This window comes from Megalobrama amblycephala, linkage group LG10, assembly GCF_018812025.1.
Source record: "Megalobrama amblycephala isolate DHTTF-2021 linkage group LG10, ASM1881202v1, whole genome shotgun sequence".
Taxonomy (NCBI): Eukaryota; Metazoa; Chordata; class Actinopteri; order Cypriniformes; family Xenocyprididae; genus Megalobrama; species Megalobrama amblycephala.
The window spans coordinates 10,185,623-10,203,221 of NC_063053.1; the positions used below are offsets into that span (position 1 = coordinate 10,185,623).

The following is a 17,599-nucleotide window of genomic DNA, read 5'->3' on the forward strand; positions in this document are numbered from 1 at the left end:
CTTGTTTTTGATTAAAGCAGCCATTCACCTGGGCATTGATTCAGTAAACTTTACGCATATGTCGCGATTAACTTCTTTCCAATCCTTCAAAAAAAGTTCTTCCCAAATTTGAGCTAATCATCGGCTAATCTTCAACTTGTGCTCTTAAACATTTGTTTTGGATTGATCTATTTTTAGAGTTTACACCGAAAAAAATGCTGTTTTATAAGAGAAGTCACAGACAATTGCGCAACAGGTATGATTCAGTTTATGGCACTTCTCAAACATTTCTATGGTGAGCATACATTTACTCATCTTACTTGCACAAAAACAGATTCAGTATTCCTTTAAAATGAATAAAAACTGTGAAATGCAAACTCAGAATTTTTCGCCATCCTGCAATAATTAATGTTAAATAATAGAAATATACCTTTTTTTTCTCCTGCGTCCTATTGTTCTGTGATCCAGAATTGCAGCACAGCTGAGATGTTTGTTTGTTTGAGCAGCGCCCTCCACTGTACAGATGTGAATTTGCATTTCCTTCAGCCTGAGGCTTATTAATTTCTCTTTTGGTGTGAAAGGGCCTTTACATTTGCCAAAAAATGAACAAACAAACAAACAAACAGCCTAGCCCAAATGAAAAAAAGTAAAGCAAAAGTAACGTAATGCATTACATTCCATAAAAATGTAACTAAGTAATCCAATTAGTTACTTTTTTTAGGGAGTAACGCAATATTGTAATGCATTACTTTTAAAAGTAACTTTCCTCAACACTGGTTGTTATTCACTTTGAGTCCGTTCAATGTTGATTCAATTCAGTGTTGATGTTGCAAAAATCGATTCAGCTCTAAAGCAGCTCAAAGTGGTTTCATCCAGCTCAATACAGTTCAAGTTTTTATTCTCATCCCTTAGTGTCAGTGCAGTCAAAGCAATAATATTACTGAATATTAAGTGTTCCCAACTAAGCAAGCTAAATGCAACTGTGGCCAGGAACCCAAACTCCATCTGGTGACAGAAATGGAGAAAAAAAACCTGGGAAGAAACCAGACTCGGTTGGGGGGCCATTTCTCCTCTGGCTCAATAAACAAACATGGTGTAAATTATTCCAGGCTGCCTCACAAGTCAGATTGTGGATTGATATCATTCTGAATATTTCACTATAATTTATAAATAATTATAAAGAATAATTTATATAATACTATAAATGATATTTTTATGTTTTCAGTTTTCATTTTAATTTTAGTTTAAGTCGTCATAATTATGTGCTTTTCTATATTTCTATTTACTGTTAATTTATTTTTATTTCAGTTAGTTGGTAAAGCAACATTTCTAATTTTCATCAACATTTCTTATCAAATATTGTTATTTGAATTAGTGAAATTGATTTTTAATAATTTTTAGTTTTAGTTAACAATAACAAAACTGCTTTGGCATTATAAATACATTGCTTTGTTTGCTTGAGTGACATGTCAGATTCTGACCCAACCAACGGCAAGTTTAAGGGTGGGGCTACCTGCTTTTGCCAACAGTGACAGATGGGGCGGGAGGAGTGTTTGGGAAACTTGTTTGGAAATAGTCATGATAGTGAGGATATATTGAATTTCTGCATCTCTTTTTATGTTGTTCTCAGGCAACGGACGAGGACTCTCCTCCCAATAACATCCTGACCTACTCCATCATCTACGCCTCTCAGTTCAGATCATATTTCAGCATCAGTGTGGTGGAGGGCTATGCAGGTCTGTGTTCAAATCAAAGTCACCTAATAATAAGATTTCACTGCATGTTCAGGCTGTTGACGGGTTTACATTAGGCTCTCGCCATCGCTCTGTGCGTTAGCGGGGAATCGGATTTGGGTTTAACACCTTAAAGCGTGAAAATGCCTTTAGAGAAGCCTTTGTGACCTCTGGTGTTTCATAAACGGATTATAGATGCCTGTCTAGTATGTATGTGCTGATGTATTTGTTTTTCTGTTTTTATATTTATTTTATTTGAATGTCATAACCCCTGTTTGTTTGTTTGTTTAGTCATCAACGTGAATCGTCCTCTGGATTATGAGCAGGTTCCTGCTGGATTAATCTTTCTGACTCTGATGGCCAGAGACGGAGGGAACCCGTCCCTCAACAGCACTGTTCCAGTCACCATAGAGCTGTTTGTGAGTACTACACCCACATTCCCAGTGAGCAGAACATTCTGGAGGGGATGTCTAATATACCTACACCATGAAATAGGGCATTTCTATGGGATGATATGAGGAATAATTGTCAGTTACATTACTGTTCATAAAGTTGGGGTCAGTAAGAGTTTTTTTTAGAGAAATTAATACTTTTATACAGCAAGAATGCATTAAATTGATCAAAAAATGACAGTAAAGACTGTTAAAATCAGAAATGTGACACTTTTAATTTTATGAAAGCACTTACATTAATTCTTCTGTTTAATTATTTGAGCTTATAAAACAGTTAGTTCCTGTCCTTGATTCTGATTGGTCAATAGCTGTGTTTTATTCACGATAAAACACGGCTATGACCGCTTCACCCAACGGTTCTGTGTATCACTACACAACACTCTTAGCAACCACTCTTAGCAACGTAAACTGTATGTTCTCATTTGATATTGTTCATTGAAGCTTACTGTATTATGTAGAAGAGTATTGTGAGAAAGAGACTGAGTGAGCGAGTTTATTACCTGCATTCAGATTTAGCATTTTCCTTCAGGTCAGTCCCTTATTCATAATAAAAAAATCTGTTTAAATGTCTGATGTATTATCTTGTCCTTTTAACATTTAAGGGGTTTTCCCGTGACTGACAGTCACTAGTCAAAGCATTTGTCAGTTGCGTCTTATTCCGTGTTCACAACAATTCAGCTACTGACTGACAAATTCACAAAGACAGTCTTTGCCGCCATCTAATGGCGTAATAATGTGACTTCTGTTGCTGTTCACGGTCAGGGACTATTTTTTTCCAGCGGAAGGAAAGTTTAGTTCATGAAGGTTGCATTGATACATATTTTTGGCTTTAATATTTGTATTGTGTGGTAACCGTTTTCTAAACGTTTTATAACAACGCCCTTCAGCCGTGACTTATTCACTATACAGCACAACCTCTCGTACCTTATTGCTTACTTGTATATTGTATATTATTTGAGCTGTGAAGTTGTTTTGTCAGTTATACAGTGGTTTTAGGGTTTATGTTACGTTGTAATGGCAACAAACTTGTAAAATTAGATATAAATATTACGCTAAAATTATGTTAACTCGCATATTGTTTACATCTCGTGGCTATCCTATTGAAACCGTGAATAGTTTAGTGTTTACAGATTGGCCTCAATCACTTCCATTCAAAGTGACTCACAGTATTCCTGATTTTTTAATAATAAAAAAAGGAGGGATAAGCTAAAATTAATGTTACACCACAGGCGATTAAGCTTAACTTGTAACCCAGAATAATACTTTACCTTTATCCTAGAATCTGGTGAAAATGAAGATTAAAGAACCATCATTTCAGATTTAAGCTCCTCAGACACAAAAAGACACTGGCATTTTATGCGATTGTTCAGAATTCATTGGTTTCCTCTGAGGTTCATTGGCTAGGATGGTTAATCCACAGATAATTTCTCTCTGACATTTCTCTGCTCTTTTATTATGATTCTGATTAGACACATTTCATCTGAAAAACAGCAGGGGTTTGACACATCCATGTTCGTGTGTGTGTGTGTGTGTGTGTTATTACTGAATGTTGAGCGTTGAAGTGGTAAAACAGTGTATGTGTCTGATATTGAATAATTTCCCATCGCCACAGCCTGTGAGTTTCCATTATACCCTAAAAGCACTCCATCAATACATTTAATTACAACCAAGGGCATTTTTTCCCTGTGGAAAATTAATGAGTTAATATTTGAAGACTTTTTCAATACCTAAAACAATGATTTCCTCCCTCCTTCCCTCTGCAGGACGAGAACGACAACCCACCTGAGTTCAGCCTCCCTTCTTATATCATCAACATACCAGAGAATATTGTTGCAGGTACGTTTACAATTACATTATCAAAAAATGGAAGAATTTATCAACATGTAGCATATGTACAGTGCTCAAAACCTCATGACAACATAACAACATAACTAGATTCCTGTCAGTGATGATTTACAACGTTCAGCCAGCTGTGCACTAGTTCTGTTCCATGCTAATTTAATGTTTTGTGTGAACAAGTGCTGTTTTCCCAGACATAGGACACAGGCTTATGGTAGTTTTGTTTCAGTCCTGACCTTTCAAATATTCCCCAGAAAATCTGGTTTGGGGTTTGTACTAAACCTGTTAAACTTGTGCAATTAATTAAGCCTAAACTGCTTAATATACAAACTCCATTTAAGATTTATTTTGGATTTTTGCTGAATGTTTTATTTATTTATTTATTAAATCTCTCACTATTTATCATTGTAATATTTGCTTATTGGTCTTTTTTTTTCTTGCTTCTTTTTAACTATATATACAGTGCAACAGTTGGGTTCCTGTGAAAGGGAAAACCAAATGTATTTTGTCCATAGAAACATTTTTAAAAACGAATGAATGGAATAGTAGTTTGTTTGGTCATAAAACACACTAAATACACAGTTGTGTGTATATATATATGTGTTTGTATATATGTGTGTCTTATGTGTTGATTCTCATGCACAGCACACAGAAAACAAGTTGCATGACATGCACTGGTGTTTGCTTCAGGAAATGCAAATCTAGTCTAGTCCACTATCTGTGTGCTGCATCATTTTGGATGCATTACAAAAGATATTTGGTTCTGTCTTGGCTCTTATAATTAATTTTCTTTTCTTTTTCCTTTTAAATTATTGTGTTTTAACTGACCAAGAAGGTTGTGTGCAGAGGGAAAAGACACAGAGATGTTCATAGTTCTCATGCATTTATTCAATAAACGCCTTTATTCCACACAATAGACCAGCCTCCAATCATCAAAGGGAAATTACATTTGTATGTTGTGTGTTTGTGTGTGTGTGTGTGTGTGTGTGTGTGTGTGTGTCAGGGGTACTGAATGCACTTCACTAAACTCTGATAAACCTGAAATCCATAACCCTGTCTCCATCAATGCACACATTAACCACTTCCTGTCTGAAGACCATCCTTCAGACTTTGCCTGTCTATCACCTCATGTTATGTTTTTCTCTTCATACACCTGTCTGTCTCTCACAATCATTGGTTGGTTTGTTTACATCCTTTTTTCTCTTTTGACTCTTTCTGCTTTCTCTCTCTCTCTCTCTCTCTCTCTCTCTCTGTTAGGAGCAACAGTGTTGTTTGTGAACGCTACAGATCTGGACGCCTCTCGAGAATTTGGACAGACCTCACTCATCTATTCGCTGCAGGGCAGCTCACAGTTCAGACTCAACACGCGTTCAGGTGGGCAACTTCACAAATGTTCACACCTGCTCTTTAACCCTTATGTTGTGTTTGGGGTCTCACAGACCCTAAAGGCCCCGGTATACTTCAAGCGAACTGTTGTGATGTCATTTCGAACACAATCAGGCCAAAACAAAGTTAATTTACTGTTTGTTTCAGGAGTTCGAAACAGCTTGCCAAAGCAAACTTTCCAGAAAAGTTTGCTCTGGCTGGTAAAAGCCTTCGAACTACCATTGGTCTGTGGTGATTACATAATAAGTAGGTGTAGCTCTGAGGCTCCACCTTCTTTGACATGTACATCTCTGGTTCATTTCTTCTGTTCAGTCCATCGAGGTCAGACATCCGTGATAAAAACGTGAACACACTGTAAAAATGTAGTTGTAATTCTAATTGAGAGACACTAACACTGTTTTTTTTTCTGTTTAATACTGTAAAGCTGCTTGATTTTAAACAATCTGTTGCATAAGTAAGGAATAATTGACTCGTTACATCTGTGTGCATTATTTTCTAAGAATTCAGTGACCCAGAGTCAATTATTCTACGGTTACCACACCTCAAGACACTGTCTCGATGGTGTATTTCAAGACACTTGTCAGGTTTTTGCCCCTAAAAACACTCTTGTGTGTGAGACTTTTCTTACACATCTCATCCCAAGCCTCTGTTGCTAATTCCAAAATGTCATTTCAGAACTAGTAACGAAGGCTTGAGCCTTGATAGTAGAATAATAACGTGTGTACATTTGAAAGAGAGAGAGCGCGAGAGAGTATGCGCTTTCAAGACACAATAAAACATATTTTGTGGCAAAAACCATGACACTAACTTGTCGTTTTCATCATATAGTTTACTACATTTATTTGCTCGGTCGGTGTCATTGTGGGTTTTGTTTCTTTTTCTTCTGGAGTGCCGAATTGCTGAACTCGTGCAAACATATCCACATCACTATGAACAGATGCTTACCGAACTACTGTTTTCTCACTGCTGTCATTTTTGTTGTGTTTATTTTGTTATTGAGAGGAAAGTGCACAGCACAAATTTACATAATCATCTAAACACTGCTCTCAGCAGTGTGGGCGGCGTCAGGATGTTCGCTAACACAGTATACCGCTCACGTATTTTGACCTTTTTTTTTTTTTTTTTACCCCTAAGCGAAGAACAAAAAGAACTTTGCTGTGAGCATATCAAAGCCTTAAAGCCCTTTTAATATTTCAAATAATCATCAATAATCATGCCCGCTTGGCCAAGTATTACTTGCCCCTTGTGTCGTTTTTAAAATACATTTTATTTTTGTTTTTTTATATATATATTTATTATAAAATGTAACTTTTAGTTATTTATTTATATTTTCAGAAATACTTTTAGTGAATTTTCAGTATTACATAAAATTCTTTTTAAAATTTTTTTCTTTAAAAAGGCACAAATCCCTTAAAAAGAAGTCAAAACAAAAACTATATATTTTATAAAGCACATTTTAATGATTTTTCCCTGCCATTTTTACATGGCAAAATGCTGCTAAAGAGAATTTGCATGAACATGTTACATATGTTAATATAGCTGGCTGTTTGTGCACTTTCTGTTAAGATTGTTATTGAACATAATTGTACATAAAAACATTTTTTGTCATTTATTTTAGTTATAGTAATAATTATGCATTTCCATATCATTTATTTATGAAAAATAACTCAAAATAACTTTGAAAACGTCCTGCAAAATTGAAAAAGTTAATGTTTTCAATAGGTTTCAAATGCTTCAGGTAGCCCGGTCTTAAAATGATTCCATCATGTTATGTCTGGGCTACTCAAACAGAGTTGTGATACTATCTGTCTCTAAACAGATAAAAACAACATTACTATGTACATTATCATCACAACAGTTTCAGTGTCCCCAAAATGTCCCCACAAAGATGGAAATATCCAGGGTGCGATTTGTGAAAAAAACAGAGGGGGGATGTTTTAAAAAGGTTTTTTTTTTTTTTTTTGAAAATTTGTTAAAAACCACAGTGGAGCTAAATACTATTTTTGGCAGCTGTTAAAGAAATATTTTTACAAAAAAAATATGATTTTACACAGAGATTTGAAGTATTAGATAGCTTAGATATTTGTAACACTACAATGACACTAATAATTCTTAATATCTGATAGAAATGCAAAATCAATCGGTAGTTATTAATAGAATAACGACACGCAAACCTTTACATTCAGTTGCGTTTGGTCCCATTTATTTTTGATCACAGTGCATACACATACAAACTTTTAGTCCAAAAGTGCGCACATTTGTAGAAATACACGTTTACCTCATATTTCATTAGATAGAATATAAGCTGGGCCGTACGCAGGGTTTCATAATTACCAAAGTCAGAAAAAAAAGTGTAGTTTTCTAGGGGGGTACGGGGGCAGCTCCCCCAAGAAAATTACGATTTCTTTAGTGTACATGTGCATTTTTAAGATGTTTTAAAGCCAACAAATTGGATAACAATAGCTTTAAAACCATGACAACAAATACAAGCATGCACAGTTTTGAGGCAGCTTTAATCGCATGTTTGGTAATTTCATGACTTAACTTACAACAGAACGACAGTCATTGCTCGTAGTTTCTTTTGCGCTTTATTTAAGCTATAATAAAGTAATTGTGCAGTGCGCGCTGGCGCATTTGCGCATGCAATTCTTGAGTGCGCGCCAAGAGCACAGTATAATGGCTGATTGGACAGTCGTGTCAATTTTTCTGAGTTTTACCGACACTGTTGTTCAACTGAAGCTCCCTCGTCGTCACCTAACGTTACCTTTTCTGTGCTCGTTTGACTTACACCTGGCCCTGAGGCGAAGATGGAATGCACGTCTGAAAAGTGTCCCGTTTGTTGTGGTCGTAAAGAGACAGTTCTATATAAACGCAGCGTTTTACTTGGCAATGTTTTAAAAAAAGATTTTTATTTTTGGTATTTTATATGCTCTGTTGATGGTTTGTGGAGTAGCATCACCCGGATATTTTTTTTAAATTAATTCAGCAGAGGCAGGGATACATAGACCAGAAGGCGGGAAAATCCCAACACCCCCCCCCCCCCCCTACAAATCGCACCCTGGAAATATCCAAAATCCTTGTCCTTGTGGGGACATTTTTTGGTCTCCATGAGGAAAACAGCTTAGAAATCATACTAAGTGATGTTTTCTGAAAATGTTAAAATGCAGAAAGTTTTCTATGGTGGGTAGGTTTAGGGGTAGGGTTAGAGGATAGAACATACAGTTTGTACAGTATAAAAATCACTTTGTCTGTGGAATCTCCCCATAAAACATGGAAACCCAACATGTGTGTGTGTTCTTGTGTACATGGTTTATGAGGACACAAATGTGTATAATAACATGGCTATTACAGCGTAAACATGGTTTACGAGGACACTTCCTGTGTCCTCGTAAACCTACGTGTAATGGCTTAAAAAACATACTAAACAATGTTTTTCCAAAAATGCAGACAGTTTCCTGTGATGGGTAGGTTTAGGTTGTAGGGTTGGGCGATAGAAAATGTGTTGTACAGTATAAAAACCATTACGCCTATGGAATGTCCCCACAATTCACAAAAACAAATGTGTGTGTGTGTGTGTGTGTATAGGAGAGATCACAACTACAGCTCTTCTGGATCGAGAGATGAAGTCTGAGTATATTCTGATTGTAAGAGCTGTGGATGGTGGGGTGGGGCCACAGCAGAAAACTGGCATCGCTACGGTAATGGCTGACACTTTGATCCACCTCAGACAGACAGCATCACCTATAAATAAAACTGCTTTATATTACTTGACAGTATAATCGTTTTCTTTGTCTATTCTTAATAATTTAATTATTTATTAAAATTGATGTCTATTATGTCTGTTTACACCATATTTTAAAAGCAAAGTCACTTGAAGCCATGCATTATATTGATTTTTAAAGTGTTTAAAAGCATGTATATATTTCTCTGCAGGTGAACATCACTATACTGGACATAAATGATAATGCCCCCCTGTGGCGAGATGAGCCATATCAAGCAAATGTTGTTGAGATGAGTCCCATCGATACCGACGTCATTACTGTGAGTGCACTGATCTGACCTTTAACCTTTGAACTGTCCTTTTCACCTCAAACTGTCCAGACTTTTTTATTAGTAATATTTCCCTGGAAATTGTTTTGACAGCTTTGTGTGAAGAACAAACCAAACTTTTTTCACTATCAAATTTCTCCCTCTTGTTCAGCTCTCAGATATTATTCTCTATTCAGCATAATTAAATTGGTCCAAACCTGACATGGCACACCTTTTTTTTTTAAGCTACTCTAAGTAAAAATATATATATATATATGTTATTAACGAGAGAGGTAAAAAAAAAACAACATATACTTAATAAACCTAAATAATAATTTATATTTTAGAGCGAAAAACTCCGGCTGACAAGACAAACATCAAACAGGAAAAAATTGACCATGGATCTTTCAAAAATGCCTCACCTTTGGGAATCACTGGCTGTAAAATCTGTTTTGATAAGAGATTCTGTATTCATGTGAACATGAGCTTCAAACCACATTCATCCGCACAGAGGAGCAGAGCCAAAGCACAACCAAAACAATGTTCTTCCACATGTTTTACACATCCGCTAGGAGTTACATACTGCAGCTTTAATTGAAATTAAAGTTTGAAAGAAATTTGAGTGCTTCCACATAAGGGTAAGACATAAATGGCTTAATTTTAGAAGACTACTTTTTTTTTTTTTTTAATGGTTCGTAGTTCCCCTTTAGGAACTAGACAGATGTCTGATTAGACGCCAAAAAGTCTATAATCCCATCATTTGTATAGATAAGATGAAATGACATGATACAGAAACAGTGCCAGTTTTGAAGCAGAGGTTTACAGGTAAACATATTTAGTGCTATTGATTTTATGAGTGATAATGTCTTATAGTTTCTCTCTGAGTCAAATCCCCCCGTACCCAAAGGAGCAAGTTTCCATCTCCTCTCCATCTGGAGAAAACCCCTCTGTCCCTGCCTTTGATCGGCTGGAGTTTTGCAGCTGAATTCAAAGTGGGCTCTCACCTCGATGTCCTTGAAACATTTTATAGAGCTCCTATATGCTCCTATTATTCTATTGCTTGAAGTATGTAAAAGTCCCATCTTAAGGGTTTTTTCCTCCTCTGGTGAATGAATAAATTATTTCATATGTTAATGTCAGTCATGCAATCTTTCAGTCTCAGATGGCACTCCCAGCGACAAATCAGAAGCGACTAGAGTTTTCCAACATCTCAAACTCAGATATGATGGACTAGCTTTAATGTATTTCCATGAGTCAGGGTTATCAGGGTTATCAGGGTTATCAGTCCAGCAGGAAACAACATCTTGTTCACCAGGTTCCCAGACTGTTACAATGAGCTCATTTAAAGGTGAAGTGTGTGATTTATGTGCCACTAGTAGTGTAACTCATCCCGTTGGATTAGTGTTATGTCTGCCTCTGGAATCTTCACTCTTAGAAGAAAGGGTTCTGTATAAAACCTTAAAGGGTTCTTTCAGCGCTTCATATAGAACCTTTTAGGGAGACAGGAAGATATAGAACCTTTTACACAGACAGGAAGAGAACCGACTGTTATCTGTAGGACACACATGCTTTTTCTGAAACAGATTTTACTGCAATAATAGAACACAAAAATATAATTAAACAGTTGAAATGTAAATAGACATTACACATTGGACATTCAAGACACTCCAAAAATAAAAAGTAGTAAAATGATTCCACACAGATGTAACTAACAGAAGAAGATGATGAACAGAATATACAGTTCTGCTTATGGATATTTAGTTACTACTAAGTGTCTCAAACAGAACTCTGAATATCTCTGAAAAAGATCTCTCTTTTTTTTTTTCCCCTCACAAAACATTCATTATACTCACTTTATTAGATACACCTTGCAGGTACTGGGTTGGATACCTTTTTGCCTTCAGAACTGCCTTAATTCTTCATGGCATAGATTCAAGATGTTGGAAACATTGCTCAGAAATGTTGGTCCATATTTACATGATTACATCACGCAGTTGCTGTGAATCCCCAGTTCTAACCCCATCCAAAAGCTTCTCTATTGGATTGAGATCTGGTGACTGTGGAGGCCATTTGAGTATAGTGAACTCACTCATGTCCAAGAAACCAGTTCGAGATGATTTGAGCTTTGTGACATGGCACGCTATTCTGCTTGGAAGTAGCCATCAGAGGATAAGAACACTGTGATCATAAAGGGATGGACATGGTCAGCAACAATACTCAGTTAGGCTGTAGCCTTGAAACGATACTCAGTTGGTACTAAGGCGGCCCAAAGTGTGCCAAGAAAATATCTCCCACACCATTACACCACCATCCTGAACCGTTGGTACAAGGCAGGATGTCTTTCATTTTGTTTATGCCAAATTCTGACCCTACCATCTGAATGTCACAGCAGAAATCAAGACCAGGCAACGTTTTTCCAATCTTCTATAGTTCGATTTTCTTATCTGACAGGAGTGGAACCTGGTGTGTCTTCTGCTGCTGTAGCTCACCTGCTTCAAGGTTTGATGTGTTGTGCTTTCAGAGATGCTCCTCTGCATTCCTCGTAACGGATTGCGTTTGTATCAGCTTCAACCAGTCTGGCCATTCTCCTCTGACCTCTGGCATCATCAAAGCATGTCCACAGAACTGCCGCTCACTGGATATTTTCTCTTTTTCGGACCATGCTCTGTAAACCCTAGAGATGGTTGTTTGTAAAAATCCCAGGAGATCAGCAGTTTCTGAAATACTCAGACCAGCCCGTCTTCCACCAACAACCATGCCACGTTCAAAGTCACTTAAAGCACCTTTCTTCCCTATTCTTATGCTCGGTTTGAACTTCAGCAGATCGTCTTGACCATGTCTACATGCCTAAAAGCATCGAGTTGCTGCCATGTGATTGGCTGAATAGATATTTGCATTAACAAGTTGAGCATGTGTACCTAATAAAGTGGCTGGCAAGTCTATATCAGCCTTCTAAACATATTTTGTTGCATAGTTGGTGCAACAATTTCAGCCAGATCTTGTAAATTTTGCATGCAGTATAAATCAGACAATCTAAACTGTGGCCGATATCTGTGGACGTGGCATCTGAGGGAAAAGCTAACTAAAAGTGAACTGATGATTTTACAGTATATTGGGGAAAAACTATTCAATTCGAGACGTGGGTGTAATGTGCGTTCAAGTTATCTATGGTCAGACCTCTAGAAACCTTGGACTCTGCTTGTAAATATTTAGGTGTTTTATAATGGTTCTGTCTTTGGCTAAATATGCCCCTGATTGTCCTTTAATTAACAAGCCAGTACTGAACTTCATTAGGAGGTTCCGATGACTAATTAAAATGTAGCCCAGAGTCAAGTGCATACTTGATTACCCTGCTGGACACCGTGCAGGAGAGAGAGAGAGAGAGAGATGAAACAGAACAAAGAAAGAAATGGATGGATAATTTAAATCACACAACGGTGGATGTAAAAACCAAATGTCTTAAAGCTTTTGACTTCCATACTCTGGTACAAGCTTCCATTTACCAGTCAACACAGTGCTATTGTGTGTTCTAATCAACTCGTTAAAGGAATAATTCACCAAAAATATTTTTTTGTGTGTGTGTGAGATCATTTACTCATTTCAGACGTTTGGGGTCAGTACGGTTTTTGAAAGAAGTGTCTTATGCTCACCAAGGCTGCATTTATTTGATCAAAAATACAGTAAAAACATGAATATTTTGAAATATTTTTACAATTTAAAGTAACTATGAATACATATCATATGGACTATTTTTATGATATGTAATGATAGTTCTTTTTTATCATTTTTGAAGCATGACAGCCTCTTGTCACTGTATGCTTTCATAGGAAAAAAGCAATGAGGACATTCTGCAAAGCATACGAATGACCATTTTAACATCGCAAAATCACACACATCACCTTTAAAATGGTCTGTAAACACGCCTGAATAAATGTGTGTGCAAAATCCCTCAGAGTTCAAATCAATTAGATAAACTTTACATTAGACCTGTGCTCTACATCACCCGTTTAAACTCCCTCTAATCATTGAAGAACACATTCGTCAGGTCCTTCCTGTTTTAATAATTAAAGATCTACAGAACCTTTGTTCTCTAATGACCAATTAAGTGATTTTCAGTGCTTCTCCTCCAGCACTGTGAATAATTGATTGGCTCTTAAAAAAAACAGCCAGGGTTTTATATAGTTATGCCCCATGCATAAATCTCCCATCATGCCATTCTGTGGAGAGAGGATTGGTGTGATTTAATTTCTGCACCTTAGGTTTTGTGACTCATTTTTCTTCTCTTTCTCTGTGCAGGTATTAGCGGTAGACCCTGATTATGGTGATAATGGGACGGTGGTATATTCCATAAATCCAGAGAACCCCTTCTACACCATCAACCGTAACACTGGGAAGATCCGCACCAGTGGGGCAGTGCTGGACAGAGAGAGTCAAAATGCCCGCTCCGCACAGCTTATGAGGACCATCATTGTCTCTGCTACTGACCGTAAGCAACTCTCACCTGTCCCATAATGCCTCGCTCTCTCCCTCTGAGGCCACAATAAAGGTAGTTTTACAGTCGCCAACCTTCAGTGTCTTTAAATCATGCTAACACACTAGTCTTCCCATTTCTGCAGTATATAGTATGTATATTGTGCACAGTATGTAAACTTTGTATGACACACACTACCGTTCTAAGGTTAATACTTTTATACCTTGCATATTAGAATGATTTCTGAAGGATCATGTGACACTGAAGACTGGAGTAATGATGCTGAAAATTCAGCTTTACCATTACAGAAATAAATGACTTTTTAAAATATATTCATATAGAAAACAGTTATTTTAAATTGTAAAAATATTTCACAATATTACTGTTTTTGCTGTATTATTAGTCAAATGCACCAGATATTTATTTGAGCATAAGAGACCTCTTTCAAAAACTTTACCTCTCACAAACTAAACGAACCAGAAGTAATAGTAATAAAATGTTTTAAAATGTTTTTTACTCATTATTTGCTTAGACTTCCACATTTTGAGAAAATATTTAGAAGTTCCAATATCCAGGTGCTGAATTTTATCATCACAATATTATATATCAAAGTATGTATTGTTTAAAATGTTGATCATTGCCTAATTCTATTTAACTTACTTTTAAAAAAAATAGTATGCAGTGCATATTGTGCACTATATTCACTAAGTAGTAAGGTATTACATCATTCCAAACAAAACCTCTTCTCAAAATTTGTCTGTCTCCCTCTATTAGTTGTGTGTGACAATATAAACTGACATTTCTTTTAAGCATTCATTCCCCCTCAGTGGATCTAACGACTACAGAAAACTCAAGATTAGTTATGCAGTATGTGAGTATTCTCTTTGTTGTGCTGCCCTCCTCAGGTGGGACACCTCCACTGCGCTCTTCAGCCAGCGCAACGGTGTATGTGAACCTCCTCGACCTCAACGACAACGATCCTGCCTTTCTCAACCTCCCATTTGTTGCTGAAGTACCAGAGGGGCTTCCTATAGGATCGTCTGTGTTCAGGGTTAGCATTTGATTGGTCTAAAGGGACTGAGAGTGCACTGATTAAATATTCAACAATCAGTTAATTTAGTATGCAATGGAGCCTGGGTTCATATCTTCATTTAATATTTGAAATAAACCAAGCAAAATTGCAACTGAATTTGACAGACAATGATCACCAGGCATTTTCACTGTATGAAAATGAGCAGATTTGACATTTTGATGATAACTTACGTTGGAAAAATGGCAAAAATATTGTTTTCAACATTGATAATAACTAGAAAGTAAAGTTTGTTGGAACAAACTTTTTTGTTGGTTTGACAAAGCCTTGTCTGAAAGTTTGAAAGTTTTATAAGCTTCCTAACATGATTTATCATGTTGTTAGCATGTCTTAACATGTCTAGTGTTATTTTACATTTGTTTTAGCATGTCACTAGCATGTTTTCGCATGTTGCTAGTATGTTTTAACATGTTGCTAGCATCAATTAGCATTCTGTTAGCATATTTCACACATTGTTAGCATGAATTACCATGCTGTTAGCATGATTTAACATGTTGCTTATGTTTTAACACATTACTAGCATGATTTGGCATGTTGCTAACATGTTTCAACACATTGCTAACATAAAATGTGATGATTCCCACTTCTGAAGTTGTGATTACAAGCTTATTGCATTCAAGTTTCGACATGTGAGGGTGTTAATGTGCAATTTTTTACCCAGGAAACTCGTATTTACGATAATTCCGAGAGCACGTGAAGGCAGCATTACATGTTGTTAGCATGTTGCTATCACAAAACTAGCATGTTGTTAGTATATTTTAGCATGTTGCTAGCATGTTAACACATTGTTATCGTGAATTAGCATGTTGCTATCATGAATTATCTTGTACCAATTCTGGGGCCATCTTTGATTCAATGTTGACATCTAATGAAGTTCTTGTAATAAAACTGTCCTGTGCTCATCTGCCCCCTGTTGATTTCCTCCCTCAGGTGCAAGTGCAGGACCCTGATGAAGGTGACAATGGTGCGGTTACCATGGCGCTTCAGATGGGGATGCCGCGGCTAGACTTCAGGCTCAACATCACCTCAGGAATCCTGGTTTCCACGGCAGTGCTGGACCGCGAACAGATTGGCCTGTATTATTTGAGGATTATTGCGTATGACGCAGGCCAATTTCCACGAACATCCACAAGCACTCTCACTATCACAGGTATGGAGCAGGAGAACCAATCACTGTCCTGCTGTCAATACCTCGTGTTCAAAACCAAATGTTAAGTGATGTTTATTTGTGTCATTCTTTCTGTGCAGTTTTGGACATGAATGATGAGACGCCAACCTTCTTTCCCAGCGTTTATAACGTATCGTTGGATGAGAGCGTGCCCCGTGATTATGTGGTGGTCAGACTGAACTGCACAGATAATGACGCCGGTCTTAACGCAGAGCTCAGCTATTTTATCACAGGTCAGAGTGCAGAAGGTCACAGATCAGAGGGTTTGAATGAGTTTGTGCTGATGGAGCAACTCTGTGAGATTTTGGCTAGGACTGACCCACAGTGCGGACCACAGTGACTCGCTTTCAACAAATGTGAGGCTAAAGCTCTGTTCCAAAATCTAGTGAGCTGCCTACATAGGCACCATTTTAAGGGATCATAGCCTTAACAACACAGCACAGCAACCAATTTCTAAATATACTCTAGGCCAACTTATTGAGCTCAGCATTGTGCTCAGTTACAAGATGACAGATGAAGCTCATTCAGTAGTGAAAAGTGCTGTTTGAGCATGTAAAAGGTCTGCAAAGTCACTCCAAAGGGAGTTATTCTCTATATAAGTGCGCACTTTTTCTGAACTCCATGAAACGCCTCCATTGTAGTCTTGAGTTTTCTTCCAGCAATGAGCACGTCGCATTGTTCCTCATTTAAATAATTCCCACCCAAGACATATGCAAAATAAAGGCGTGGCCTGGTTGAGTTGCATTAGTAGTGTGTTAAAACTCGCAGTTACGGGAAGGGGCTTGACATTTCCGAAACACACTCAAAGCGGTTGACCAATCACAACACACTAGTTCAGCTGACCAATCAGAGCACATTGCTCTTTTCGGAAGGAGGGACTTCACAGAGACAGACTGGGAAGAGTGGAGTTGCAACAATGTCAAATATCTGAAAATAACGTTGTTGTTTTTTTTTTTTTAATTTTCAAGCATTAAAACCTATTCTAGTGGACCCCAAAACAAAATCAAGACTTTGTTAAAGGGCATAATATGGCCTCTTTAAATATACATGATTAAATACAGGTGACTTTCATATATTCTAGATTCCCTACATGTAAAGTAAAACATTTAAAAAAAATTGTTTTTTTTAAATTTGTTAATTAAAGCGTACAGCTAATGAAAGTCCAAAATCCAGTATCTCAAAATATTAGAATATTTACATTTGAGTTTCATTAAATGACCATTCCTACAGCATAATTTCCGGGTATCTTTTGTTCTTTGAAACCACACTAATGGGGAAGACTGCTGACTTGGCAATGGTCCAGGAGACAATCACTGACACCCTCCACAAAGAGAGTAAGTTACAGATGGTCATTACTGAATGGGGTGGCTGTTTAGAGAGTGATGTATCAAAGCATATTGAATGCAAAGTTGACTGGAAGGAAGAAATTGGGTGGGCAAAGGTGCACAAGCA

The 17,599-nt window shown here is 37.1% G+C and overlaps 1 protein-coding gene across 3 annotated transcripts in view; it reads left to right on the forward strand.

Moving 5' to 3' along the window:
- Positions 1–17,599, forward strand: part of cdh23 (cadherin-related 23) — a 292,980-nt gene that overhangs the window by 212,535 nt on the left and 62,846 nt on the right. For all 3 annotated transcript variants that reach the window (XM_048204503.1, XM_048204504.1, XM_048204505.1), the window contains 10 exons: positions 1,610–1,715; positions 2,004–2,131; positions 3,928–4,000; positions 5,261–5,377; positions 8,975–9,087; positions 9,323–9,430; positions 13,715–13,904; positions 14,795–14,940; positions 15,910–16,129; positions 16,228–16,380. In XM_048204503.1, coding sequence (XP_048060460.1) covers positions 1,610–1,715; positions 2,004–2,131; positions 3,928–4,000; positions 5,261–5,377; positions 8,975–9,087; positions 9,323–9,430; positions 13,715–13,904; positions 14,795–14,940; positions 15,910–16,129; positions 16,228–16,380 — 1,354 coding nt within the window. The remainder of the gene's footprint in view (positions 1–1,609; positions 1,716–2,003; positions 2,132–3,927; positions 4,001–5,260; positions 5,378–8,974; positions 9,088–9,322; positions 9,431–13,714; positions 13,905–14,794; positions 14,941–15,909; positions 16,130–16,227; positions 16,381–17,599) is intronic.